The sequence below is a fragment of the Seriola aureovittata genome, chromosome 3 (assembly GCF_021018895.1).
Source record: "Seriola aureovittata isolate HTS-2021-v1 ecotype China chromosome 3, ASM2101889v1, whole genome shotgun sequence".
NCBI lineage: Eukaryota > Metazoa > Chordata > Actinopteri > Carangiformes > Carangidae > Seriola > Seriola aureovittata.
The window spans coordinates 2,177,984-2,204,042 of NC_079366.1; the positions used below are offsets into that span (position 1 = coordinate 2,177,984).

Below are 26,059 nucleotides of genomic sequence, written 5' to 3' on the forward strand. Positions count from 1 at the left end.
TAGTCTGGACAACAGTATGCCCTTGATTCCTCTACCTGAATACACAGATGATGCATCAGTTTGTCAGTTAATGGTTCAACTCTGTGTGGCGAGCAGCAGACTGGCTGTTCGCACCAGAAGCCAGTCAACAAGTGATTCTGCTCCTCTGCTCGTTTCTAACCACACACACAGGTCATGAAATTAGAACGTGGAGCTTTTCATGTGTTCCTGGATCAGCGGGACGTAGCGTCTTTGCAACAATCAAATTAAAAGGACCATTGCCTTGTCTGCCAGGAGGGATTTCTCTCCTCCCTGTGTGTGTGTGTGTGTGTGTGTGTGTGTGTGTGTGTGTGTGTGTGCATGTGTGTCTACTCATCTGTCTCACTCTCTATTTAGTCACTCAAGATTTATTTACCTATTTACCCTTATTATTTACTTGAACTTGTATAAAGTGTAAATAGTGGAAACTCTTGTTTCTTCACAAAAACTCATTCATTTTAGCTCGCTGGTGAAACACAACATGCAGGTTATTTAAAGTAGTCGGACAGAAACAACAGCCACTAACAATAAAGCTAAAGCTTAATTAGATTTAGTTTAACCGAAGAAGAAGATCTGTAATATTTTGCTGTCAGTGCGTACGTGGCGAGGTAACGGAGCGAACAAGACGCAGTCTGGTTACAAATGTAAATGTGTGTCATTCTGTTGAGTGGTAGAAGCAAAGAAACATGTTTGACACATCTGCTGTTTTCAATGACTGTCAGCGAAGTAGCTGCTTACTCTGTGAGTCGCAGCGCAGCCACAAACACACATCCTGGGCTAACGTGTGTGTGGGATCCAGGTAGCAGGCAGTGGACCAGGGCGGGGGAGTGAAATCATTTGAAACTTAAAAACTTTTGCATTTATAATTTGCACATGATTATATTATATACATATTATTCAAATTTACATAGTTAGATTTCAGACTGTCCTGTAAATAATGAGCCCACAATCCGTCTGTGCAGCAGGTTATTATGACCCATAGTTAGGTTTTGTTGCTAGGCGACATCTAGTGGTCGTAGTAATGATGACAGGAGCGAAGGGGAAAGTGCGGTGACGTAGTGTAAAGAGAGACAAAGTCCACGTCAGGAGGAGGTTGAGGTGGATGGATGAGTATGACACAGGAGAGCGCTGTTTGATTCCCATGTGGAAGTAGCTGTTTATATTGTAACCATGACAACAAAGATCTTCTAATGTTGAGGAAGTACTTATTCTAACCCATATCACCACCTTTTCCTAAACCTAACCAAGCCATGACTGTTATTATAGTAACCATGGTGACAAAGGTAGGTACGCCACTGTCGGTACAGTCCCGGTGTTTATTATTGTAACGCTATTTCAGGAGACCCACCCCAATGGGTCGTATCAGAGGGTTGAAAAAAAACGAAAAGTTTTGGTTGCCCAATGTCGCAACCTATATTCAATCTAATATCAACGTCTAATGTCGTTGGTAACCAGCTGCAGGCCTGCAGGGAACTTTCTTTTAAAATATTTCTCAAGCTGTTGGATAAAGAACTGAATTGTAATTATTGCTTAAGCCATTTAATCATTGTCTACCCGTCTGGAGTAAACAACGTCAGTGAGTTTACCACTCAGCCTCAACATTGATTTATGTTCATTATCTCTCTCTTTCCCTCTCATATACGGTTTGATATTTCCCAGCCTGGTCTAGAGAGAATCTGTGTTTAGTTCATCTGCAGATGACCCGAGTGCTTAAGTGCTATACCTGAAATTCTTAGGTAAGGATCAGAGCTGGTCTCCTCGTGCTGGGTACACACGTTACCTTCATTTAATCAGTTCAGGTTTTGCAGCTCATCCATTTGACAGTAGGTTACTGAAGGGTCTCGCAGCTCAAAGGGAGTTCCCTCCCTAGTTCAATCCCATGTTTTCTTACCCCTTTTCAAGGCCATGTTGCACTTCCCATGTGTTGTTTGTAGTGATGATAAAATGGTTCGGTTGTAAGGGACCAAAAGAGCTTGCTAACTAGCCTAGCGCAGGCGAGTTTGCCTAGAGAGCTAATGTTAAGACAAGTAAATAAGTGGACTGTCGAGAACTTTTGGTTTATCATTGGTTTGCAAAATACTTTGTGTTTCATGAAGAATTTTTCACATAACATGTTAGGAGTTGCACTAAAAAAGGCCTGAGGAAATTTTAACAGTTGTGAATTTGACATCCTCATAGTCTAAAAAAAGGATTTGTTTGTCCCCGTAGGGACAGAAGTGGCAGCCATCTTGAAATTTCAAGTGGATTATGGGATTTTTCAAATTAATGGCTCTGGAGGGATAAACATACACATTTTGGTGCTTGTGTCCTATTTGAAAGATTATTGTAGTTACCTGCTGCACTAAAATACAAAAATAAAATCAAAGTACAATAAAGTAAATATAGTGCAATATAAAAACACGCTGCAGTGCTGTGTGAGATGCAGTCTACTTAGCAGGTGGAATAAAATGTTGTTTTCAGTTATATAAAAGTATGCACAGCCTCTGCTTTCTTAATATTTTCAGAGAGACTCTTCTAGACTTGTGAAGCACATTAATAAATACTGCATCCCCACTTTCTGCCCAGTGCGCTGGAGAGGACCTGGGGGCATGTGAAGCGCTGTCGGCTAACAGAGAATCAGCTGTGAAAGCAAGTCCTAATCTATTAAGAGCTCGAAAATATTATATATATATATATATATATATATATTATATATGTAACAAAGACCAGTTAGGCCAGGACTAATATGATATACTCCCTCCTTTTTTCATTAAAAGTTGGGCTGCAGAGAGAAGACCATCAGTGAGACAGTTCAGTAAATTACCCTGTCAGTAGTTTTTATAATTAAAAGGGACACATATAAAAGCAAGAATTACAGGCAACAATTCAATACAGGGTCAGAATTAAATAAAGAAATCTTCCTGTGCTTCTGGAAAAACAATCATTTGCTCCCTTGTGAAAGAATCTTAAAGAACTGCTGAGATATTGTCAGTATTACAGTCACTAGCATTCATCTGCTGCACAGAACTTAAAGGGAGGAGGTTAGAATGGATGACTGAGCATACGAAGCATAGGACTTTGACACTAGAGGCTAGAGTTTACGTCCTGCATACCATGCTCCATGGGTTCACGCCAGAGTCTCAATTATACAATGACAATGGGAGGGTCCACTTTTTCTTAGGGGCGAAAGGGAACCCAGTACAGTGCAGGCGCCTGCTTCAGTGAGCTTACAGTGTTACAGTACAGTCATTTGTTTGATTAAGTAAAGCTGTGAAATAAATGTAGTGGAGTACAAAGAACAATATTTCCCTCTGAAATGTAGGAGTTGAAGTATAAAGTAGCAATTGCATTTAGTGACAGTATTTACTTTCCACCAATGGTAATACAAAACAATTAATACGCATTTAATGCACATGGATTTTAATATTGTTCAATTACCCAGAGGAAACCAGTGTTGCAAAACACTGTCAAAAGAAAGCAGCTGAAGCCTGCTTGAAAAGTCGCTAAATGTTGCGAGATGACGTAATACCCTAATTTGAATATCCATGATGCCATCGCCTGGTATTTAAATCTCGCAATAAAGTCGGTAAGTTGGCAACACCGGAGGAGACGTTTAACTAATGCCAAGCTTAAGAAATGGTATGGTCCACTGTGGAGGTGTCTGAAATTGTATTATAATATTCTTCCAAGCAGAATATATTGTAATATTTACAATTGCCGAAATGTTGTTTTTATTCGAAAAAACTTTTATTCTGACGCTACTAAAACACTTACAGCCAAGTATGAAGTGTCTCTGGTGCACGGACTGTGTGCAGGTGCAGCGGTAGGAAGGGGAATATACTGTAGATCAGAGTGTGTGGTGATTGATGAATGCACTCAGTGAAGCCAGACAACAACAGCTAAACAAATGGAAAGACACTTATTCAGGAAATCATATTGTGTGGATGGTGCAGGGAGTCATCACGTCATCACGTTTCCACACAGCACCAAAAATGAAATACATTATTATAGAGACACTCCGTGTGTGTGTGTGTGTGTGTGTGTGTGTTAAAACACTGAGCTTCTGTGATGAGGTTAAATATTAATGTTTCATCGTTATGTTGATTAAAAGGCAGCAATTTGTTTCCAATAAACACTTTTGCCGGTGCAGTATGTTTCTAGGAGACAGGGTTGCCAGTCACGTATATAACCTTATCCACAAGTGGCAGCTTTAGTTGTGCCAATTTAGCAGAGGCAAAAGTAACTGGCCATGTTTGATGCAGCCAGCAGTTGTAAAAGCAAAAGTAATGTCATGTTTTGCTGGTCCAGCGCATTAAAGATGAGTCTGTGTGGTGTTTTTTTTAGAGGAAGAATCCTCTCAGAAAACCCATGTTTTTTCAAAACTACATCATGACAGACATTTTTGTCTTATTTTTATTTGTAACAGTAAACATGCCACCTGCTCTATCTGTAATTTCACGTTTTTGTAAGCCTCCCCTGATTTCTGTGGTTTTTAATTTTGTTTTTATTTCTTCTATCCTTTCCCCTGGTGTGGGTCACTGAGGAGAGCGGGGCCCTCTCCGCCCACATGCCCCACAAAGGCAGCTCCTGGCTCGGTAAAGAGGCCTGCCTCACGCCCCTCTCCTTGCCAGGAGTCCAGAGGTGGAATGAGTTTTCACGCTTCAAGAACCACGGGTCTTAACTCTTCTACTGACCTTTTTCACTATGTCGATGAGTCTTTTACTTTTACCAGGATCTATTCTCTCCTCTCTTTTTTTTTCTTTTTTGTCCTCTGAATCTGTCACTACTACCATCTATGACCATCCCTGTGTCTTTCTGTCTGCCTCTGCCTCTCGCTGCGCCTCTCTTACAGTCCATATTGTTCCTTCTTCACCTCATCTAATCTCTGTTGACCATTGTTGTTGCTTCTGAAACTTTTAATTGACTTCCTGTGTCACCTCCTGTTCTTTCTGTACCCTCTTTTCTTCTCTCCTTGTTCAATTTTCTGTCAACAGTGATGGAGTTTAACACAAATACTGACCTGAGCATTGACTGGCCTCCCTTGTCTTGTTCAATTTATATATTTTCACTATTAGTTCTTTTTCCAATTTAATTTTTCTCATGCTTTGACAATTTACTTTATCTTCCCTGTTTCACTCAGCATCACTTTTACGTTACATTTTTAACCTTTGTTGCTGTTTGTCATAATTTCTCTCTTGCCTGTGCTCACAAAGGTCTGTTATGACACATACAACAGTTCTCCATGACTCTACGAGACTATACATCAGACATACAGTGTATTGTGCTGTAAACTAGATCTTGTAGAAAAGATTCCCTCAAAAAAACGTCAGAGAATCCTTGAACATACCTTGAAATCCACAGTGAATACTGAGATGAGAAAAACAGCAAAACCTGCAAACACTGATGAATTAAATATATAACTTTTGACATGGTTTATGAAAAGGTCAGAGTGAGAGAGGGAAGGTAGTGATGGAGAGAGAGAGAAGAAGATCTGTGCACGAACGGAGAGCAATTGACACACAGATAGATGGAGTGCCATAGTGAAGCTTGTAAATTGCGGAAAGCAGCGTGCCTACAGAGTAGCCACAGAACACCACAGTTAGATAATCATCTCATATTTAGATAATAATTATCCCAGTGGGACATTGTTTTTTATGACTGGTATGACTGGTGCTGGTAATCATCTGTTCCCAGTAACGAGTCACGCAACCTGAACGACCATATAGGTTATTTGTCCCAGATACATCCCATTGTCTCCTAAAATAATGGCGTACAGGATCTTTGTCGTCATGGTAACAGCTATAAACCTGAGAAGTGCACTGGCCCCAGTGCACCAGGCATTCATCGTTATGGTTACAGTGATAAACATATGATTAAGCTTATGAAATTGCTCACGGTTTCAGTTTAGACTCCAAAACAACTTGGTTAGATTTAGGAGAAACCACAGTTTGGGTTAGAATGAGGTTAGATGAGCCTTGTCGTCATGGTTACAGATGTGGGACAGTCTTCGTTAAAAGAAACAATTATGACCATAGACATATATACAAAGACTGTTTTATATTTCTCTACCGATTTTAGTGAGTTGTTTTAATATTCAAGGTTTTATGATCTACATGGAGTAAAGATTAAAGTTTTGTCTCCAGTTACTAAGAATTGTGATAGGTTTAGGCTTCTTGTTAAGATATATATATATATATATATATATATATATATATCTTTTTCTCCGGAGTGGCTAAACCGTCTCCACAACACTGATTGTCCAAGGATTTTTTTTTATGTTGACCGAGGGAGGTGGAATAAATTTGAAAACCTCATTTGCCCACATACCTTCAGGTAATGAATTTTGTTCAAAATGAATCTTAGTAGCGACGTGCCTGTGTGTTTGTATGTGTCATGATTATAGGGGGTGTTTACTTCATCTACTCCAGCTGCTTGTTGAATTCATTCATCAAGGTCCTGCAGGAATCAGAACTTGGTTGTAATAGACAATTGTGTTCTTTTGGATTCCTTTTTTTAAGTCCCTGCTAGTAGGGTTGGATCACTGTCAGCGTTTCTCATAGAATTTGATTCTGAATTAGACTCTCTTGAATTGATTATTAAATATTACCATATATAAGGTGCTCCACTGTAAATATACTACTCTGTGCTGCTGTCCTCTTCCTCTGCTGCACCTCTCCCTTCATTAGCTACAGCTCTCCCTCCCTGACCCTCTCTTGCTGCTTCGGCTGCCACAGCAAAAATCCTGGAAATATTCAAAACAAATTAATTGGATAGCTACAGGTCGGACTGTTCAGCTTTCCCACATGTGTTTTCTTAAGTTTGAAGGTGTTCTGTTTTGCTAATACCTCCGGTCCGGAGCCCTTTTCAGCCTTTGAATACTACTTTCCAATATTCGTGTGGATTGAAGGAGCAAACATTCAGCATCAGAGTTAAAGAAGTAACATTAATGTTACAAGCAGTCGATATTCACTAGCAGCTATGCTAGCCGTCTGCTGTTAGGTGGTTGCCAACTACAGTCCTGTGCAGAGAGGAGCGGTTCTCCACAGACAGCCTGTTGTCAGGGAATTTCACGATGTTGTCTTTTAATTGCCATTGAATGTTTTACTGACCTTATCCACAACATATGTAGTTCACAATTTACTGCAGATCAATTTCTCCTCTACATACCGGACAGATAATTATTCCGTCTCCAGTAATTAATTATCTGCACGTTATCAATAACTAAATTGGCAGCCGTGTTAGAAATTGCATAATGACTGTGGAAACCATGACCATCGGCTGCCTTTGCCGCTACAGGATATAAATCAGACAAGATATCATTTAGAGACCATGCAAATCTTTTGGCAGTGAAGGATTTATGTAACACTTCTGGGGCCATTTTCACAAAACATCTGAAGGCAGTGTGTCGCTCCTTCCTGGCTGCATTAGAAAAAATAAATATAACAGCTGTGTCAGTCCTATTTTTAACACCTCTCGGTTATTGAAGTCAGGGTAATTCATGAAGCACAAATCTTCTGTCTGTCAGCTGAAGAAACCATAAACACCCTCTGTATCCTCTCACATCACAAAGAATAGGCTGCCCTAATGGCCATCACCGGACTGTGTGTTGTAGATGTGTTACACATGTGATGCAAGCCCATGTAACAACATTGTCAAAAGAAAAAGACATGTTTACCCACCAAGAAGAGTGTTGTGAGATTAATACAGCGCAGACACTGACAGTCGTCACTGTCAGTGTCAAGTCTGAACCGATGAGGCTGCTGTCTGACAGGCATCAGGCCCCAGCGGGACGTCACTTGGTGGGGCACAGTAGCTGACCCCGCAGGCCGTGGCTCTTCACAGGACCTCAGTTTCATTACAACATGGAAAAACACAGTCTACAGACTGTTTTCATTTGTAATGAGCTTCTCTTCCTTTATGTGACTCATGTTCACAGACTCTTCCCTCCCTCGAACTCGGTAGTGTTGATTTCACAACCCTGGCCGACCAAGTGAAACAACGTGCTTTAAAGTTAGAAATCTGCTTCTTATTCCTCCGTAAAAGTTGGTTTGTGAAGAGCCGTGATGAGGGAACTGTTTTGCAGATATCTGTGTGTGAGTTCGTAGAAGCCCTCAAATCTGTTTTGCTGCTTTCCCTGTTTCATGAAAATGATTTAACATGACAAAAATTACAAGTTGAAACTTATATATATATATATAGCATGAATATGCCTCATATATAAAGGAGCTGGTCCATGCATGCTATCCCTTTGGCCTCATTACATTTTTATGGGTTTAAGTGTTTACACACACAGACACACACTCATCCTGATATTAGGCTTCATGATACCAAACACACACATCAGAGATATTTGGGAAGATCCAGTGGGACATTGATCCTGACACATCCATGCGTATGAGTGGATACATCTGCTGCACTGAGACAGCTTGTTGTCTGTCAACTAGACTGATAAATCTCCCAGCCTCCTCCTCATTGAGATCTGTTATCTGTGTGTGTGTGTGTGTGTGTGTGTGTGTGTGTGTGTGTGTTTGATGTGTGTGTGTGTGTGTGTGTGTGTGTGTCACTCTCTGTCTGTATGCTGCTCAGCATATGAGTGCGTAAAAGGTGTTTAGATATACATTTGCAGTGATACAGATGTAGACTTGTTAACGATGCCTGAACACTAATTTTAAACTCACTTTTGTGTGTGTGTGTGTGTGTGTGTGTGTGTGTGTGTGGCATTCAGCATTTAGCCTTGAAGATCTACATAAGTGCCCCATACTCTCCCACATCTCCATTCTCTTCTCTCTTTGCTTTCTATTTTTTCTAGTGAGGGCAGTGGAGAATGAATAACAGCAGGGCTGGGAAATGGAGATGTGATGCTCTTTATGCAAATCAAATACCAGCGTTGTCATTCATTTCCTTCAGAGCACCCTAAGGACGGCAGAGGAGCCGAAAAGCACAGGGAAGAAACAGCTCGAAAAAGTTGAAGCCAGGTCAACGTTGAGCAAATGTTTTTACAAAAACAAAGCAGGGTTTTGTGAAGGCCAATCACTGATCAGTATTCAGTCTGGCGGAGACGAGCGCAGCGTTGGGTTACAGTTCTCGGCAGCCTTGCTCGCCCTGTACCACAAAAACATGAAGATGTGAGCCTGGATGCAGATTCAAGGATATCATGATGTTTTTCAGCAGTAGTAACGTAATAGTAATTAGATGATTTTCATTGGATTTCTTCGTCACCATGAAACACACATTGTACTTAAATCCTATCTGACATTGAGAGTAACAAGAAATACATGAAATTGAGCACGTGACTCTGCTGGTGGATGTTTGCTCTGGGGAAAGGCGCCTCGAGGGCTTAACTGAAATACAGCGGAGAGGAAATGAAAGGAGCAAGCGACAACGTGTGTGAACTTTGCCAATGTTAATGCAAATTTAAGTGGGATTTAGAGAAAAATAGCATAGACTTGCAGTCAGCTGAGAGAACCACCACTCAAACATCTTACAGACACACACACTCAAAATCGGTCCTGCAGTACACTGTATGTATGTAAACCTGAGGACAATATTTTTTAAATTTTGCATTAAATTTCATCGCCTCTTCCTTCATAAAGAGTAAAGTTCTGTAATTGATCTCCCTCAGCATTTTCAGTCCGTCCATCTGTAGCCTGAGGGCTGATTATTTAAAGGGTTTGAGAAAGAATCACTGGTTTTTACGTCAACAGGTCAAACTCGTACCGGCACCGCAGTTAGATTTTTGCTAATTACTGCATCACAGGAATTCCTACTTACTTTGATGAGCAGTAAAAGTCTGTGATTGTCAGTCAAGGTAACACCTGTTTCTCTGTGGTTAAGGTGCTGACAGCTCTGTTTCTCTACAGATGACGGTGTGTGGCACTGTGATAGAGAAATGTGATCTAAGGTGGTGGGATCATAATTTAAAGGCAGACTAAGCAGCAGTGTCCGCAGGTCCTTTAGGACAAAGCGCACCCTCCCCCTGAGAGTTGAATCAAATCGTCCCTTTGAAATCATAAGGTTCTATCTGCATTCTGAGCAGTTATATTGACAGAGAGATATTGAGCTTCAAAGTTTTTGTATTCCTCAGAGCAAAACTGATGTGGAACAGGTCGCTTTCATACATCATACATATATACATATTATACATTACATATATTCTACACCTACAATATCAAAATCAGGTTATGTATAAAAGTCAGTGCTAAATATTTTGTCCAGTGCAGAGGCCAATCAGATATCGGAACCACTAGTTTAAGTTTCCTATAGGTTGGAGAGCAAGTAAATGTAGCAGGTCAGTGTAAAGGCAGCATTAGGTTTTGTATCAGAAATGTTGACTCTGATGATCTGTCTTATTTTTTTTTTTTTTTTTGGGGGGGGGGAATGGGTGCATGAATTAAATTAGTGTTTATCGTGCTATTACAACCCCATCAATTCAAATGTAGACTATTTAATTACCTTTAAGGCATTAGGTGGTTAGCATGCTAGCATGGTAACAGTGAATGTAAACTCCTCGACGAGTTCTAAAACAATTGAAAAGGGACTGAACTTGCATTTGTTCTGCTGCCCTTCTTATTCTTATTAACCTCGTGTTATGGGACATTTTCTTATCTCCACTGAGTGTCCTGCCATCTATGCCCCTTTTCCCGCCGTCTCTGAAGAGTGAGGTGACCTGACAGAGAACCTTATAAAACCAAGTTAGAGTTCGACTTTGGAAATAGAATCTTTTTGATTTCTCAAGAAGTCCAAAAATGCACCTCACATAAAGTTTTAGATTGTCACAGAATAAAAATATGCAAATAACAACCACGCTTCTCTTCTTTTGACAGAGCAACAACCCAATCACCACGGCTCCACCTTGCCTCCTGTGCCCCCCCCTCACCGCCAGCAGCCCTCAATAACAGCTCTCAACCAATCTCTGGGCTCAACGCACCACGCTGGCCAGTCCCTGAATTCAACGCGGCAGCTAACCCCTCCTACTGGAAGCCCGGCCCCTGTGGCCGGCCAGTCACCAGCCGAGCTGCAGACCACACCCCCCGAGAGCGTCCCGCTGCAAGACAGCTGGGTGCTGGGTAGCAATGTGCCTCTGGAAACAAGGTAGAGTGACTTTATCTTACTTTTCGTGTCTTTTCATTTTTCCTCTGTAGGTTTTGCACTAGGCCTGAACCTGACGCTAAAGAGTCACAGCCAGAGTTGTCAGCATTGCTAATTATGGTGGTTATGGAGTGATGTTAGTGACTGACACTTAGTGGGGATTTCCTTTCATGGCAGGAATGTTATGTTTCCTCAAGCAGAATGCCTCTTCTACCTTCCTGGGTTATTCACTGTCCTATCAAGACAAACCAAATGTTCATTTTATGTCAAATCACAAACAAATCAATGTTTAGCAAATTTAACTGGTACTTTAAATAGTAGACCACAATATACCACCAAAACACACCCGGCCAGTCAAACAAAAACTGAATCGCATTTTAAATTAGAGACCATCCGGAGGTCATCCCAGATTTACAGACAGGGGTTCACTCTTCTCACCAGTCCCTTTTTTAATCAAATACCATTAACTTACATTTATTTATTCACCCCAGATGTTTTGCTCTGCTACTGCAGTCAAAGCGTGAACGAGTAAAAAATGTTACATAAAAGTGCAACGTGACATGATGGCATCATGTGGAACCGAAGGCCGCCATCTTGGGTTCTGGACTTCAGACAGTGAAGGAGCTGTGTCCCAGTTCAGGGCCCGCATCCCTCGGAGGACGTGGTCTATGAATGCTTGGCCCTTTGTAGGCGATGTAGACTTCAAAGGCCGAGATGAAATAAGACGGTCTGGTCTACAGAGGATTTTCGCTGAGCGTCACTACCTGTGATCGCCCTTACCGCTGCGTTGCAAAAGCATGGCTTCTGTCGCCTAGCAACCTTGACAATACGTAACCTTTTTTTCACAAAGACTTGAGGTTTTGTGGTCCTCAGTTGTGCTGTTTAGCTGTTGAACTGAGCTGAAACCCAATACAATACTTTAAAAGTGTAATCCGCAGGCTCTCTGTCAGTGTTGTTTGTTCCAATATTATTTTCATTACCAGAGCGCAATGAATCTTCAGATAGGTCAGTCCACCTGGAACATGAAAGATACAACAGGTGGATCCGTCATGGTCCAGGAAAAGAAGGATGCATTTGAAGAAGCCTTTAAAAGCCTTTGATTGGACAGTGTAGTCGCACCGCTGTGACGCAGTCGGTCTTCAAATGCAGCCTTTGAAGGATGCGGCCCCTGAATTGAGACACAGCAAGGGTGCATAACCCACGCTCATTATTATTCATTTGACCACCTTTGTCTGGTTAGATCTGTGTCTGTAGGCGAGTTCGCTTCAGCCTATTAACGAATTTGTCCTCTGTCGCTGCCTAACTTTGCTGCAAAGAAATTTAAATATGTGAAGAACATCAGGCCAAAAGGCTATTCATTATTATTGAATTCATTATGCTCTTAGTTTGTTTGCTATTAGCCTGTGTCTTGTTGAGAGTTATAAAGATTGAAAAGAAAGCTGATATATGTCCTGAAATGCTTCCGTCTGGCAGACCTCTCAAAGTCAAACACAGCGGTTAGAGGGCTGTGGTTATTAAATGTTCTGTACTTTATGTAGCAAAATATACATATCGTTTATTAAACAAGACTATAACCTTTTTCAAACGTTTAAATTGCCTAATCTGGTCCCAAACATGGGGCCGTGTTACTTTAATCTGTCTGCCCCAAATCATATGAAAATGATCTGCAGTTCAGACAAAAGATTTCCAACCAACCACAATAAATTCTCTGAACGTGTCGCTCGTTTTCTGACTGTGAATCCAAATATACACTGAACCAGCGTCTTCATGGAAGACTTTTAGTTTCCTTGAACTTCGGTATTCGCAGTTGTCCTTTCAAAGCACTACCAAGTACCCCGAGGTCAGCCTGTCTTTCTTTTTGGCTGTGACATGGGTTTTATTGTATAATTTGAACTTTGAATCCCTATTCACTGGATGATTTGTAGTTCTTTCTTTGAGCCCTAAACACAGTTCTCTGATATTCACTCTGATACTCTGATATTCTCTGATAATCTGTTCTCTCCAGCAGAGTGTAACATCATGCTGGCGACTGTGTAAAGGCCTATTGTCCCTCCACTGCCCACACACACACACACACACACACATATACACAATTTATGGGTGCAACTTCAGCCATGACCCTCTGTTCATCACACTCCCTCATTCACTCCCTCCTCACCCTCTCTTTTTTTGTCCTGCTCTCATTAATGTCTCTCACCCAGAGAAAAGGAGAGTGACAGATTTATTGTCTTTGTAACTGTGTGTGTGTGTGTGTGTGTGTGTGTGTGGGTGTGCCCCTTGTTCTTATATCCCAGCGGGGACTTTAATTGAGTTCTGCATGGCTAGAAACTCCTTTTTGTGGGTGCAGACTTGGATTTGGGGATTAAGGTTAGGGTATGTTAGGGTAAGGATCTTGAGAAACAGCTCATCCAAAAAACCACAGTTAACGCTGCACTTCCTCAGATCCTCAGCAGTACACCTGGCACGTTTGAAGGTGTTTGGATCACCGGTTGTTGAGAAATTTAAAAGACAGACAGAGAAAAAGCAAAGATTTCTCCCTATCAGTAGGACCAGTCGTAGTGTAGTGCCTGTTCACGGTTTAGCATTTTCTTCTGAATCCCAACGTCTTTTTTCAATTGTTCCCAATGCGGTGGGGGCGGAGGGGGGGAGGGGGCGTATGCTGCGGCCGCCTGGAGAAAAAACGCTGTATCCAGCGTCTTTTCTCAGAGAGCGCTGCCTTTTTGTGCAGTCGCTCTGAACAGGAAACGTACATTTACCAACCAAGTGACATCAATGGCCTTGATAAGGACCCGCAGAGGTTAAATGGAGCTCCCCTCCAGTCAGTCAGAACTGAAGACGCCTCTGCGATGAAAGGTGAAACATCTTCAAGTACAGTTGGCCACGATTCAACTTTTCTTGGATAACCACGCCCTGGATGAGAATCTTCACAGATATATATATTTGTATATGTTATAGGTTGAGTATGTCTTTTATTGCGAGGACAGGGCGAGAACTGTGGAGTGACACTAAGTGGAGGTTAATTGGGTAACTAAGGTAGTAACCAATTCACCCCTGATAGTTGGACTTTATTTCAGGAAACATACAGGCCTTAACAACACATGAGGGTAAGCAATCCTCCGCATCTCTCTGTAACATTAGGGGTCACTGGGCCAACGTGGTCAGAAAGTAGAATAAAAACTGCAACAACAAGTTCTCCAAGTTAAACAACAAAACACATTGTTGGTCCACACTGTCTAAAACCATGTTTCTGATCCCACACTATAACTGACAGAATGATGCTGCGGTTTCAAAAACAAAACTGTCTTCTGATCTTACACCATATGGTAATGGTCTGGTTTGGATTGGATTGGTCTGGTCTGGTTTGGATTGGATTGGTCTGGTCTGGTTTGGATTGGATTGGTCTGGTCTGGTTTGGATTGGTTTGGTTGTTTAGGGTTTGGGAAAGATAATGGTTTGAGTTGAAATAGCAAATGGGTTTAGGTTAGGGAAACATAGTGATTTTGGTTTGGTTTGGCTATTTTGTAAAGGTTAGGGGACCTTTGTTGCCATGGTAACAATCATCATCATGGATAAAAAACAAAGCTACATAACCTGTTGACCCATCCATCCACTCTGAATCCTCTCCCCTCGTCCACCTTATAATAACTTAAAAACATGTCCTCCTGTGCTGCCAGCAGAACAAAAGGATGTTTTCACGCAACATAAATAATTGCTTCTTGCTGATACTACTAATGCAGTCTCAATCTGGCCCTGTTCAGACCTGTTCAGACCTGTTCAGACCTGGCATCAACATCCGTCTCAGGTGATCCGATCACCAATGCTCAACTCTAAGTTCAGGTCTGAACGCACCCAAGATGCATCGAGGACTCATTTGAGATCTGATCACTCAGACCACATTCAGAGGTGGTCTGGACCACATGAGGCCACATGCTTTTAGCGTCCTGACGTCCTCTGTCACAGTCAGTGCCAACAGTTTCCTAATGAACAGAAAATATTTCACTATTTCAAATGAATAAAACTTTATTTCATGTAGAGCTGTGTGCAGCGCATTGATTCGCTGAGGCCCTCTTTGTCCCTCTATCTCTCTCTCTCTCACACACACACACAAACACATTGACAATGGACCCCTCCATCACAGTCAGACTGGCTAAAAACAACAACACATACATATTCATTCGCAGTGGTCACTGGAGATGCATGTGGAGACGCATGTTAATGGCAGGTCTGAATTGAACCACAGAAGCTTACTGATTGCAGCTTCCATCCAGCTTATCCTCTAGTAGGGTCGCGGGGGGGCTGGAGCCTATCCCAGCATCTTTTCGGGCGAGAGGCGGGGTACACCCTGGACAGGTCGCCAGTCCATCACAGGGCAAACAACATAGAGACAGACAACCATTCACACTCACAGCCACACCTATGGTCAATTTAAATTATCCAATCAGCCTAGTCCCCATTTTGCATGTCTTTGGACTGTGGGAGGAAGCCGGAGAACCCGGAGAGAACCCACACTGGCACGGGGAGAACATGCAAAATCCACACAGAAAGATCCCGCGTCCAAGCCGGGACTCGAACCCAGAACCTTCTTGCTGTGAGGCAACATCGCTAACCACTGCACCACCGTGCAGCCCTGATTGCAGCCTAATGGTACGAATTATTATGCTGCACAATTTAGTGATATTTACACATTATTAAAGAAAGAAAGAAAGAAAGAAAGAAAGAACGAAAGAAAGGGAGGGACAGACCAACCACCCAATGTAGTACTTCAGCTTTGTGGATGTTGGATTTGTGTGTCTGCAGGACAGAGAAGGAGTGCTGACTACAGCGTCCAGCAGAGGATGTATGTGTTTGATTTGCCATGCAGGGAGTGCCTCCAGGTCACACAGCATTTATTTTTCAGCTCCACCCGAGAGCTGATAGTTTCTTTCTCACCCTGTCCACAACTTGTTTTATCTACAAGTCTGTTTGAGTGAGTGAGTGAGTGTGTGTGTGTGTGTGTGAGAGAGAGAGAGAGAGAGAGAGAGAGAGAAAGAGGAGAGGGAGAGATTTACTATTTCTTCCACATACCGTCATACATACCACACTCAGTGGGGGGTGGAATGAATTTTGAAAGATGATGCTCTGAGTGCTTTGTGTGTGTGTGTTTTTGTGTTAGGTGTATGTGTGTGTGTGTCAAATGGTCATGGTATCATATAGACTCTAAAGTTAAACTTTGCAGACAAAACATTAACCAGCTGTCACATACCTTTACCCTACATACTGTTTCCTCTGCGTTCTCTGCTGCCTCGCTCTCTCCTCTGTTGTCTCCCTGATCTCTTTATGGCGGCTGCTCTTCTTCTTCTGTTGAGTGGTTGTGCATTTAATGTTTAATGTCTGAGGTGAAGGTATGCTCCATACCAGCTCCTTAGCCTATGTGATGTTGAGTGATAAATGGCTCCGTGCTATAATTTAATCTGACACTACCCTGGGTAATAGACATTTGTTTTCCTTTGTTCTTTATTGCTGTCAGTCTCGTCAGTTACTTCGCTAGAGGACCATGTAGCTGTGAGCTCACAGGGAGCAGTGCTCCATATATGGTTCAACGTAAACACATGACATCAGAATGACCGTCACACTGCAAAATCCCATAAGTGTAATATGCACATATATTGAATTTCCATGCATGACATACAGTATATATATATATATATATATATATATATATATAAAATAAAAGCACATGTAAAAATTCAGAAATTGGAAAAATTTCATGACATACAGTATATGTCTAGTCCATAATGCTTATGTATGTATGCTTATATTGAAGACATACAGTATGTTATGCAAACCCTGTCAGTATATGTATATATTATAAACAGTAGGATCCAAAAAGTCTGAGACCACTTTCCTAGAATGTGAAGATAGACATGTTTAAAATCAATGAAAGGTACATATAACTTGTATGTGTTTATAGTTTTGATAAACTGTGTGTATAAATCAAATATAATTCATTACCATATATGGTCTCAACATGTTATACCATATAAAAATTCATCATATAGATATATTTGATATATTGTATGTAATTTTTAGTGTAGGTATTTCATATATGATATAAATGTATATCTTCATATATCCAGAGGATCTAAATATGTGATAATAATATATCCCCTTATAGGTGACATATATGGCAACATCACTTTTGATATAGGGACATATATGTCATGTATTACATTTCTGTATGGGAAGGGCTGATTAATGCTGAGATTAATGAGTTACACAGGTTTAAACCTGGCTTTTTGGCCTGAGAATGGTAGCTCACACTAGTCAAATAGATCACTATGGTAACTAATGGCAGCTCTGTGTGCCTGTGTCCTGTTGTGAGCAACCACAGTTAGAAGGGGTGCTGCAGGCACATTGTCAAAAGCGTTTTGATGCAGCGGGGATGTATTTTGATTTTCTTGACTACTGCTCATCCGATCAACTTTAAATTTGGCTGGTGTGTTGTTTGGATAATGCTCTCAAGAAAGCTGCAAGCTGGATTAACACATGCCAAACAATCAGCCCCTACCAACAGGCACATTTTCAACGGGCACAGAACGAATACTTAAAATGTCCCACAGTATTTCCACAATTAGTCAGAACAGATAAAGGATTATATATATGTAGCTTACTGCATCACTATATAATATCTGTGCATTTTGAAGTGTCTGTACCAAAAAGTAAATATTTTGTATATGATATACAATATTCCAGTGTCTCCCGACCTGTGGGCTGCAGGCCGTGAAGGTATTGTAAATGGGCCAACAAATCATTTGCAAAACTGTACAATTTTGGTGAAAGATGTAATTATAAAAAATAAAAACATCAATGTAAGTTATCTTTTTAAATGTTTTAAAATGAAATGATCTTTAAAAACATAAAAAAAAAAAGAATGAAAAGCTCCTCTCATTGTTTTTTTCCCCCTTTTTAAAGCCTTTCACTGAGATAAACCAATGATAGGAAAAGATCACATCCATGGCAGTAACAGGAGAATCAAAATAGAAAGGTGATTAGCAACAGGAAGAATTAAAAGGAAAGAGTCCGGGACAGATGGTAAATCAACAAGTGATCTCTCCTCCGTCAAACAATGAAGAAAAAATTAGCATCCCCTGCTTTCAGTGCAGCCCTGAATGTCCGATCATTGTCATTACAATAAAGAGGGATCTGTGAATGCATTACGTGGCCTCTGTATTGTTATTGGGTCTGACGCGGGCCATGAGTTGGAAAAGGTCGGAAACCCCTGCAATATTCTATGACACATTGTATCAAATATGTAGTGACGAACAGACAGTGCATTTCTTGCTTCCAGTTTATTGCCACCGCACGGATACAATATTCCCCACTGTGCTCCACGTTTCCCACAATCCCACTGACCAGCATCTATTGAGAAACTCTTGAATGAGTGTTTCTACTGAGAGAAGAGAAAAACACAGATATTTTGAAAAAAAAATTTATTCAAAATGAGACAATAAGTAAGAAAGATGTGTTTGACACATTTTTCTGGGGAAATTGAGGGATTGAGCTCTTGTACAGCCTAGACTTTTGTTATGCTAATTATACACTTTCAAAATTGACAGAAGACAGTGCTTTAGAAGACAATATGAAACAAATGTCTTTTTTTGGGATAATTTGGGGTGAACACTGACACAGATTTATGTTCAATTTTGTAGCTACAACTGATACTGACAGTGACAGACCTTAAAACTCAGAGAGAAGTGAAGAGGTGTGTTAAGGCCAGTTCATGGTTTCTGCGTCCACAGTCCCTCCCAGGACGAGGACGGACCAGGAAACAGCCTTTATCGCCATTTATTAGGCTGCTTGGAGAAATGGGGTGAGACGTGACAGGAGAGTGTGAATGTCCTCATTTAGAGGTGATAATCTCTACACACACTCTCTTAAAGACAAATGTTGTATGCTCAGACACACACACACACACACACACACACACACACACATACACACAGATTCATGTCGGTGCCTGTCACCTGTTACGTTACAAGACACCCAACACAACTGGTCACTGGATTGAGCAGATGTTGATGTCAATCACACACGTGCACACACACACACACACACACACACACACACACACACACACACACACACATACACACAGATTCATGTCGGTGCCTGTCACCTGTTACGTTACAAGACACCCAACACAACTGGTCACTGGATTGAGCAGATGTTGATGTCAATCACACACGTGCACACACACACACACACACACACACACACACACACATATACTGTGAAAACAGTATATGACATACATTTTTCATCTCAAAGAAATACTTGTTCTCAAAACTTAACGTTACTGGTGTTATTCTTTATTCTTTATTGGGATCCCCATTAACTTCCACTACAGCGGTTGCTAATCTTCTCGGGGTCAGCATAAAATCATTCATACACAAACAGTATATAAACATACAACAAACAAACAATGAAGCATTGTACGACACCCTGTCAGTCTAAACAAAATTACATAATTAAAAATCAAAATACTCAACATATCATATAAATTAAACAATACATGTACAGAGATTAAACAGTAATCTAATGCTGAGGACTAAAACAGACACACATCCTGGCAGGTGGTATCATTCCTGTAGTGTGGTCTCTTCCATCAGTTTCTGTTTGAGTCATTTTTTTAAACAAGTATTTGCTTCTGACTTGTTTTATATGTGTTGGTAGTGAGCTCCATTTGCTGGAGGCTCTGTGAATGTAAACCACTGAGTTTTTAAGTTGATTTGATTTTGGCTTTGGAAGTTCGTGATGAGCCAGGATGACCTGGCTAGTTTGATGATTGTGCGTTCGACCTGTCTGTACTAATTGTTCTGTAAAAAGGTTTTATTCTTACTACAACAACAACAACAACAACAACAACAAAAATCTTGTACAAATTTTAAATTGTAATTAATTGATTCATCGATTGTCTGTTCATTGTTGCTACCACATCGTTTGCTTCACACAGCACAACAGAGGTCAACATGGACTAAACTGTTGCTCACTTTTCATTGCTTTGAAACAAACACACTCAGTGACCACGTCTATACATGTGAACACCACCGAATCCGTGTGTATTTACATTTACATTCACAACCAAACATAACATAAAATTGCGGTAATTTAGACAGCACTTCTTTACATTCTGGTACATCTAACATGAAATTAAAAAAGATATTTTTAATATATTATGAACTTCTAACTGAGACATGCACCTCTATGAAAGACAGTTTACATGCACTCCTGCCTCCTAGAAATTATATTTCTATACAACAAAGGTTCAAGTTAAAATATGGTTTGTATGGTTTATATGCTAACAGCTCTTGGTTAAGGTTTGGGGAAGATCATGGTCTGGTTTAATACAGAAAAGTATATTTTCAAATTTATTTGAAGAAAACCACAAGAGATCAGGCTACTTATTTACTGGAGTAATGTCACTGAGTCTAAAAGGGATTTTTGAATTTGGGGAGTAGCTCCAGATGCTAGCTGCATATTTTACAGTTTTTTGTTTTTTTTTTACATTAAATAAATAAATTAAATTTAAAAAATTGTCCAAAAAAATATCTCAGAATTAACTTTTCACATATTGATACTCCACCATAAACAACATTGCAGAAATATAAATGATCATGCCCCGTGTGAAACAAGGGGAAAACAGAGACGATAACATGAAAACCGAAGAATTTGAAGTGAAATTATTTTCAACTCATCTAAACACAAACGAAGGTTCTTTACCTCTGAAAACAAAAAAACAAAAAAAAAAAACCCTGACTTTCTTATCTAAAAATTAACTTTACCAAACCATGTGTGAAACATGAAGGGTGCTCCAACTTACCTGCTGCCCTGCCTCCCACCACATATTATCCTGAACAAGTTGTGTCTAAATGCAACAACACAAAACACACTGCTAACTCAGTTGCCTGTCCAAAGCAGTTCTTTTAATAGGTCTGTTTGTTTTTTGACATGCAGAGAAAAGCAAGTAAAAGGGTGAAATATAAATTGAAATGATCCTTTTATACTGTAGCAGGCAGCGGCTGTGTGTGGATCATTGGTAGGCGGGAATGTGTGGAGAAAGCTGTTGTTGATTGGCTATTGTCACAGTGTTAGACATGCCAGCTACAGTATATACAGCATCTACTATCCACACATTAGTCACAGTCACTTTCTTCCTGAGGATCTCCAACCTGACTTCCCTTTTGTTACTTTATGTCACACTTCAACACACACACACACACACACACACACACACACACACACACACACACAGCAGCAGCAGCAGCACCAACGTTAGCCCCCTTCTGTCACTCCTATTGTCTACAACACTTGAAAGGCCCAGTGTAAGTAGTGTTAATGTAATGTAAATGCAGGTTGTAGAATGGTACATGTGAAGGGCTCTTATTATTAGCGGACTTCCGTATTAGTTATGGTTGACAACATGCTACTCTCAGCCAAGTAGACTGTGGTTGCAGTCATTTAACACTTGATTATCCTCACTCCGTGTATCTGCTGTAATTGACTTGCACTTAAACACTCATAAAAACACATATAGACTCGTTAGTGCGTTATCTGCATCCCTGCTGTGTGTCTGTGCCTGTGGGGAGGCCCTGTCCCGGTGTATGTTCCAGTGCTGCAGCGTCATGAAAACTGCACGTCTCAAATGTCACAGAAAACAACTGTCTCCAGCTCATATTCACCTGCCAACTATGGTTGGATTGATATGACTATAATTAACAGGGGGGTGATGGAAATACCAGCACTAATATCCTTTGATTAAAGCTACTGGTTGTTGATTTACTGCCTTAAAAGGTTTCTAGTTTTATGCAAGGTAAATAGACAGATTGAATGCTTTATCCTTGAAATGTATCTTTAAACCATTTTGGGAAAAGTATGTTGCATTTTTGCATTTGATGTGTTTAAGATGACACTGCTAATTACAAGCAGAGCTCCTGTGATTTATAAACATATAAGAGTACCGGTAAACTGTAAGTCCCTTTGGTGACAGATTTTGGTAAAACAAAGCCGGTTATTGCCCTGTAATCTTAGCATGATGAAGTTGTTTGTATTTCATTGGTGAACTACACTGTAAAACCTGACTCACCTTCATTTGACTCAAAAGAAAAGAAAATTACAGTGAACATTTTAAGAACACTGAACATTATTAAGCAGATTTGCTATGTGTTTTTCACTTTTCCAACCAAACATCAACTTTGAAATCAAATGGAAATACATTCTGGGCAAAGGCCTTGGAAAATGGCCACATTCAAAGATAGATTTAATCCAAAATCAGTCAATTTGAAAGAGAACATTCAACTTATCCACACTGTTTGATGCGATATACACTGTGTAATCATCAGGAAACATAGCTAAACTAGCTTTTATCAAAACAAGTAGCATATCATTGGTAAAAAAAAAAAAAAGAGCAATGAGCAAACTGGACCTTCCTCACATAAGAAAAGCTACCATGTGTTAAAGTTTACTTCTAGACCCAAATGCAGATGATGAAACCAGTAGGTGGCGAATAAAGATTTATTAACAAAGAATAAAGATAATATTCTGATTAAAATGCAGAAAGAAGTCTAGTCAGGTGTGGCAAAAAAAGCAAACAAAAAACACAATGAACTCGAAAAACTGAGCAGAAGCACAAAGAGACGCAGAGGAAACCTCATCTGAAGCAGACAGACGAACAAAAACACATTTTAATACACAAAGGAGGCGTGGGTAATAGAACACAGGTGAAACACATTAGGGCGGGGCAGCCAATCACTGAGGAAGGAAACGCGACAAACATAGGAAGTAAAAACAAACATGAGACACACGAGGTAAATTATTTCAAAGTAAAACAGGAACTAAACAAAAATCCAAACAGTCCAGTCAAAGTCCAAAGAAAGTGTCCAACCTCAGAAATATAAGGATCATGACACTATTATAGAAAACGTCGTTCTATCAACCAAAGAAGACGTGAAGAAGACGTGAGCACGTGCCTGATGTCAGATTAGGATGACTGCAAAAATATTTGAGTACAGTGACAGAAATGATGTCATTGTCAGTTTCTCGATCGTAAATTGTTTTTATGATCTGCTTGTCTTGAAAATGTCACCCTGTGTGAAGCACTGTGGTCTTTGAGTACTGTAAAATTAAAACTACAAACTTTTATTTACCAAACCTTTACAGTGTGGTAAATAACACCAGAAGAAATACACAGAATTCATTTCAACATGCCCAGCTTTCCAAGCATGACAAATTGCAAACTTATCAGATGTCAACATCATGTCTGACTACCCATAAACCCTTGTGTTTGTAATTTTCTCAGGATTGTTTGAATTATATTTGCAACTTGATTTTCTGGTATCTTCTTGATGTTATTAGTAACAATATTTTCCATGGTGATTCAGAGTGTTCACAGCCCAATTACATCTTCATAATTAATTGATATTAAAGTGTGGATTGTGGCAAAAATAGAAAAAGAAAAGCATTCTAGTCTCTCAGGGGAGACCACAGTCATTGTCAGATTGCATTAACATTACCCTGTTTTTAATTAGGTAGAAATCAGTGACAGCTCTTGTCTGAGTCTTGTGTTACATTGATTTTTCTCTTTCTCTCAAGTTTTCATTTTCAATATATACTGAAAATACACAGCGGTGAATAGTGTGCATGTGTGTGTGTGTGTGTGTGTGTGTGTGTGTGTGTGTGTGTGTATGTGTGGAATCTCTGGACAATGCCTGGCTTTTGTGTTTTATTCTCTCTAGCTCAAAATGAGAACATAATAAAAATGTGACTATTTAACACTCAGACTCCATAGAGGCGTGAGGCAGTTGAATATGATGGTAAATAATGAAGTGGCAAATTTACCCATGCATGCACACACACAAAAGACAGCACACTTCCAAGCACAAGACGTCGTTTTTCATTTCAACAAACGTTCACTTTGTGCAGCAGGTGCAAAGTTGAGCTTTTAGCTGGTGTTGCAGGTTGTCAGAGGAGATGCACTTACAAGTCATATATACAGTGAATGAGAGAAATATGTGATGAAAAGAGACTGTCCTCTTGTACAAAATGAGTCCATAGTTCGTCTGTGCAGCAAGTTCTTATGACCCATTGGTTTTGTTGCTAGGCGACATCTAGTGGTCGTAGTAATGATGACAGCAGCAAAGGGAGAAGTGCGGTGACGTAGTATAAAGAGAGACAAAGAGAGGTGTTCGATTCCCATGTGAAAGTAGCTGTTTATGTTTACAATTATTATTGTAACCATGACAACAAAGATCATCTAATCTTGAAAAAGTACTTATTTTAACCCAGACCATGATCTTTTCCTAAACCTAAGCAAGTCATGACCGTTATAATAGTAACCATGGCGACAAAGGTACGTACGCCACTCTCAATATAGTCAGCGTGTTGCAACTATGACAACCAAGGCCCGGTAGGCCTGCATCTGTGGGGGCGCTATTTCAGGAGACACTCCTATGGGGGGTATCAGAGGGTTGATGGTTGTTCAGGTTGGTGGAGGAGTCTGATGAAAATCATTGTGATGTAAAGACATAAAATGTGATACAAGTTGCAAGAGATGAGCCTAACCCTAGTTGTTGAAGTGATGGGTACCAGAGTAGTTAGGCCACTACTACTAGATAGCACAGGTGATTTCCTTTCATACTGTCAATTTTGCTCCTGGACAGGTAATGTAATTTGATATATTTCATTTCAGTCACTTGTTGTCAATCAGTTGCTTTTAGCTGGAAACAGAAACTAAAAAAGTTTTGTATAGTGTGTAGTGCACCTACTATAAGGATAAATGTTTATTTATTCAAAGCAAAGATAAAGAAAATAATTTGGAAGACAGATTCAATATTTTAATACCTTGGAAAGCAATTATTTCAGAACAATTTACAAAAAAATAACTGATTTCTATTGGAGAATCCTTCAATTGAAGATATTCTACAAAATTATTGCTAACAAAAAAAAAACAACTTAACAAGCTACATGTGTTTTTCTATTTTTGGATCAATAATAAAGATTGATTAAGGCCACTTATGTTTGGGGTTCTAGATGAAAACTGTTTTAGGGTAATAAAAACAATTATTCTGTAAGGTAAAATATTTCTATTTAAAGCTCAATCCACCACTGACTTTACTTTATTTATATTACACTTCTCTTGACAAAGTTACAAAGTGTGTTAGAAAAGAAATAAAAAAACAGAAAAGGGTAAACAATGAAAAAACAAGAATAAAAGAAGTAAAAAATAAGAATAAAATGAATAAGATCAAATAAATAGGAATAATCAATATAAATAACAACCAATGTCAAACAATTGCAAATTCTTTCACGAAAAGAAATGTTTTAAGAAGGGATTTGAAAGAAGCTGAGGACTGAGTTCAACAGGCACAGAGCTCCACTGAGGTGGGGGCTCTAATAGCACCCTGAGCCACAAGCTGTGACCAGGGAGTTACCAGCAGGGCTCCATCAGCGGACCTCAGTAGTCGGTGGTCTAGAGGGCACATACCATGTCCGTAAATCACAGAGGTATTTACGATGAAAGTTCATTTAATGCCTTAAAGGTGAGCAGTGAAATCTTGAATCAATTCTAAATCTAAAAGAGAGCCGATGTAAAGAGGCAAGTAAAGGTGTGAGGTGATCATAGGCTGAGCAGCAGCATTTTGAATCAATTCTGAAATTCTGCTCTAAAAAATTTGTGGCTGCATTTGGATGGAAACGCATGTTACCGATTGTAAATTAATGCAATCCAATACAGCAGCCCTAACATTCTACTTTTCAATTCACTACTAAAGGTTAAATCAAGGTTTGGATGATCCGAAGTAGAAAATATATTAATATCCTCAAATGCAATCAAAGGTAAAAATTTAAGGATTCACTCATTCATCTTTCCAACCTCTATTAAAGATTTGAAAAAAAAAGAAAAAATCTAGGAATGGTTATAAATGAAAATACCTGGTTAAAC

The 26,059-nt window shown here is 40.0% G+C and overlaps 1 protein-coding gene across 6 annotated transcripts in view; it reads left to right on the forward strand.

Moving 5' to 3' along the window:
* LOC130167105 (teneurin-3) overlaps window positions 1-26,059 on the forward strand; it is a 327,180-nt gene that overhangs the window by 171,417 nt on the left and 129,704 nt on the right. For all 6 annotated transcript variants that reach the window (XM_056373088.1, XM_056373089.1, XM_056373090.1 and 3 more), the window contains one exon: window positions 10,821-11,088. In XM_056373088.1, coding sequence (XP_056229063.1) covers window positions 10,821-11,088 — 268 coding nt within the window. The remainder of the gene's footprint in view (window positions 1-10,820; window positions 11,089-26,059) is intronic.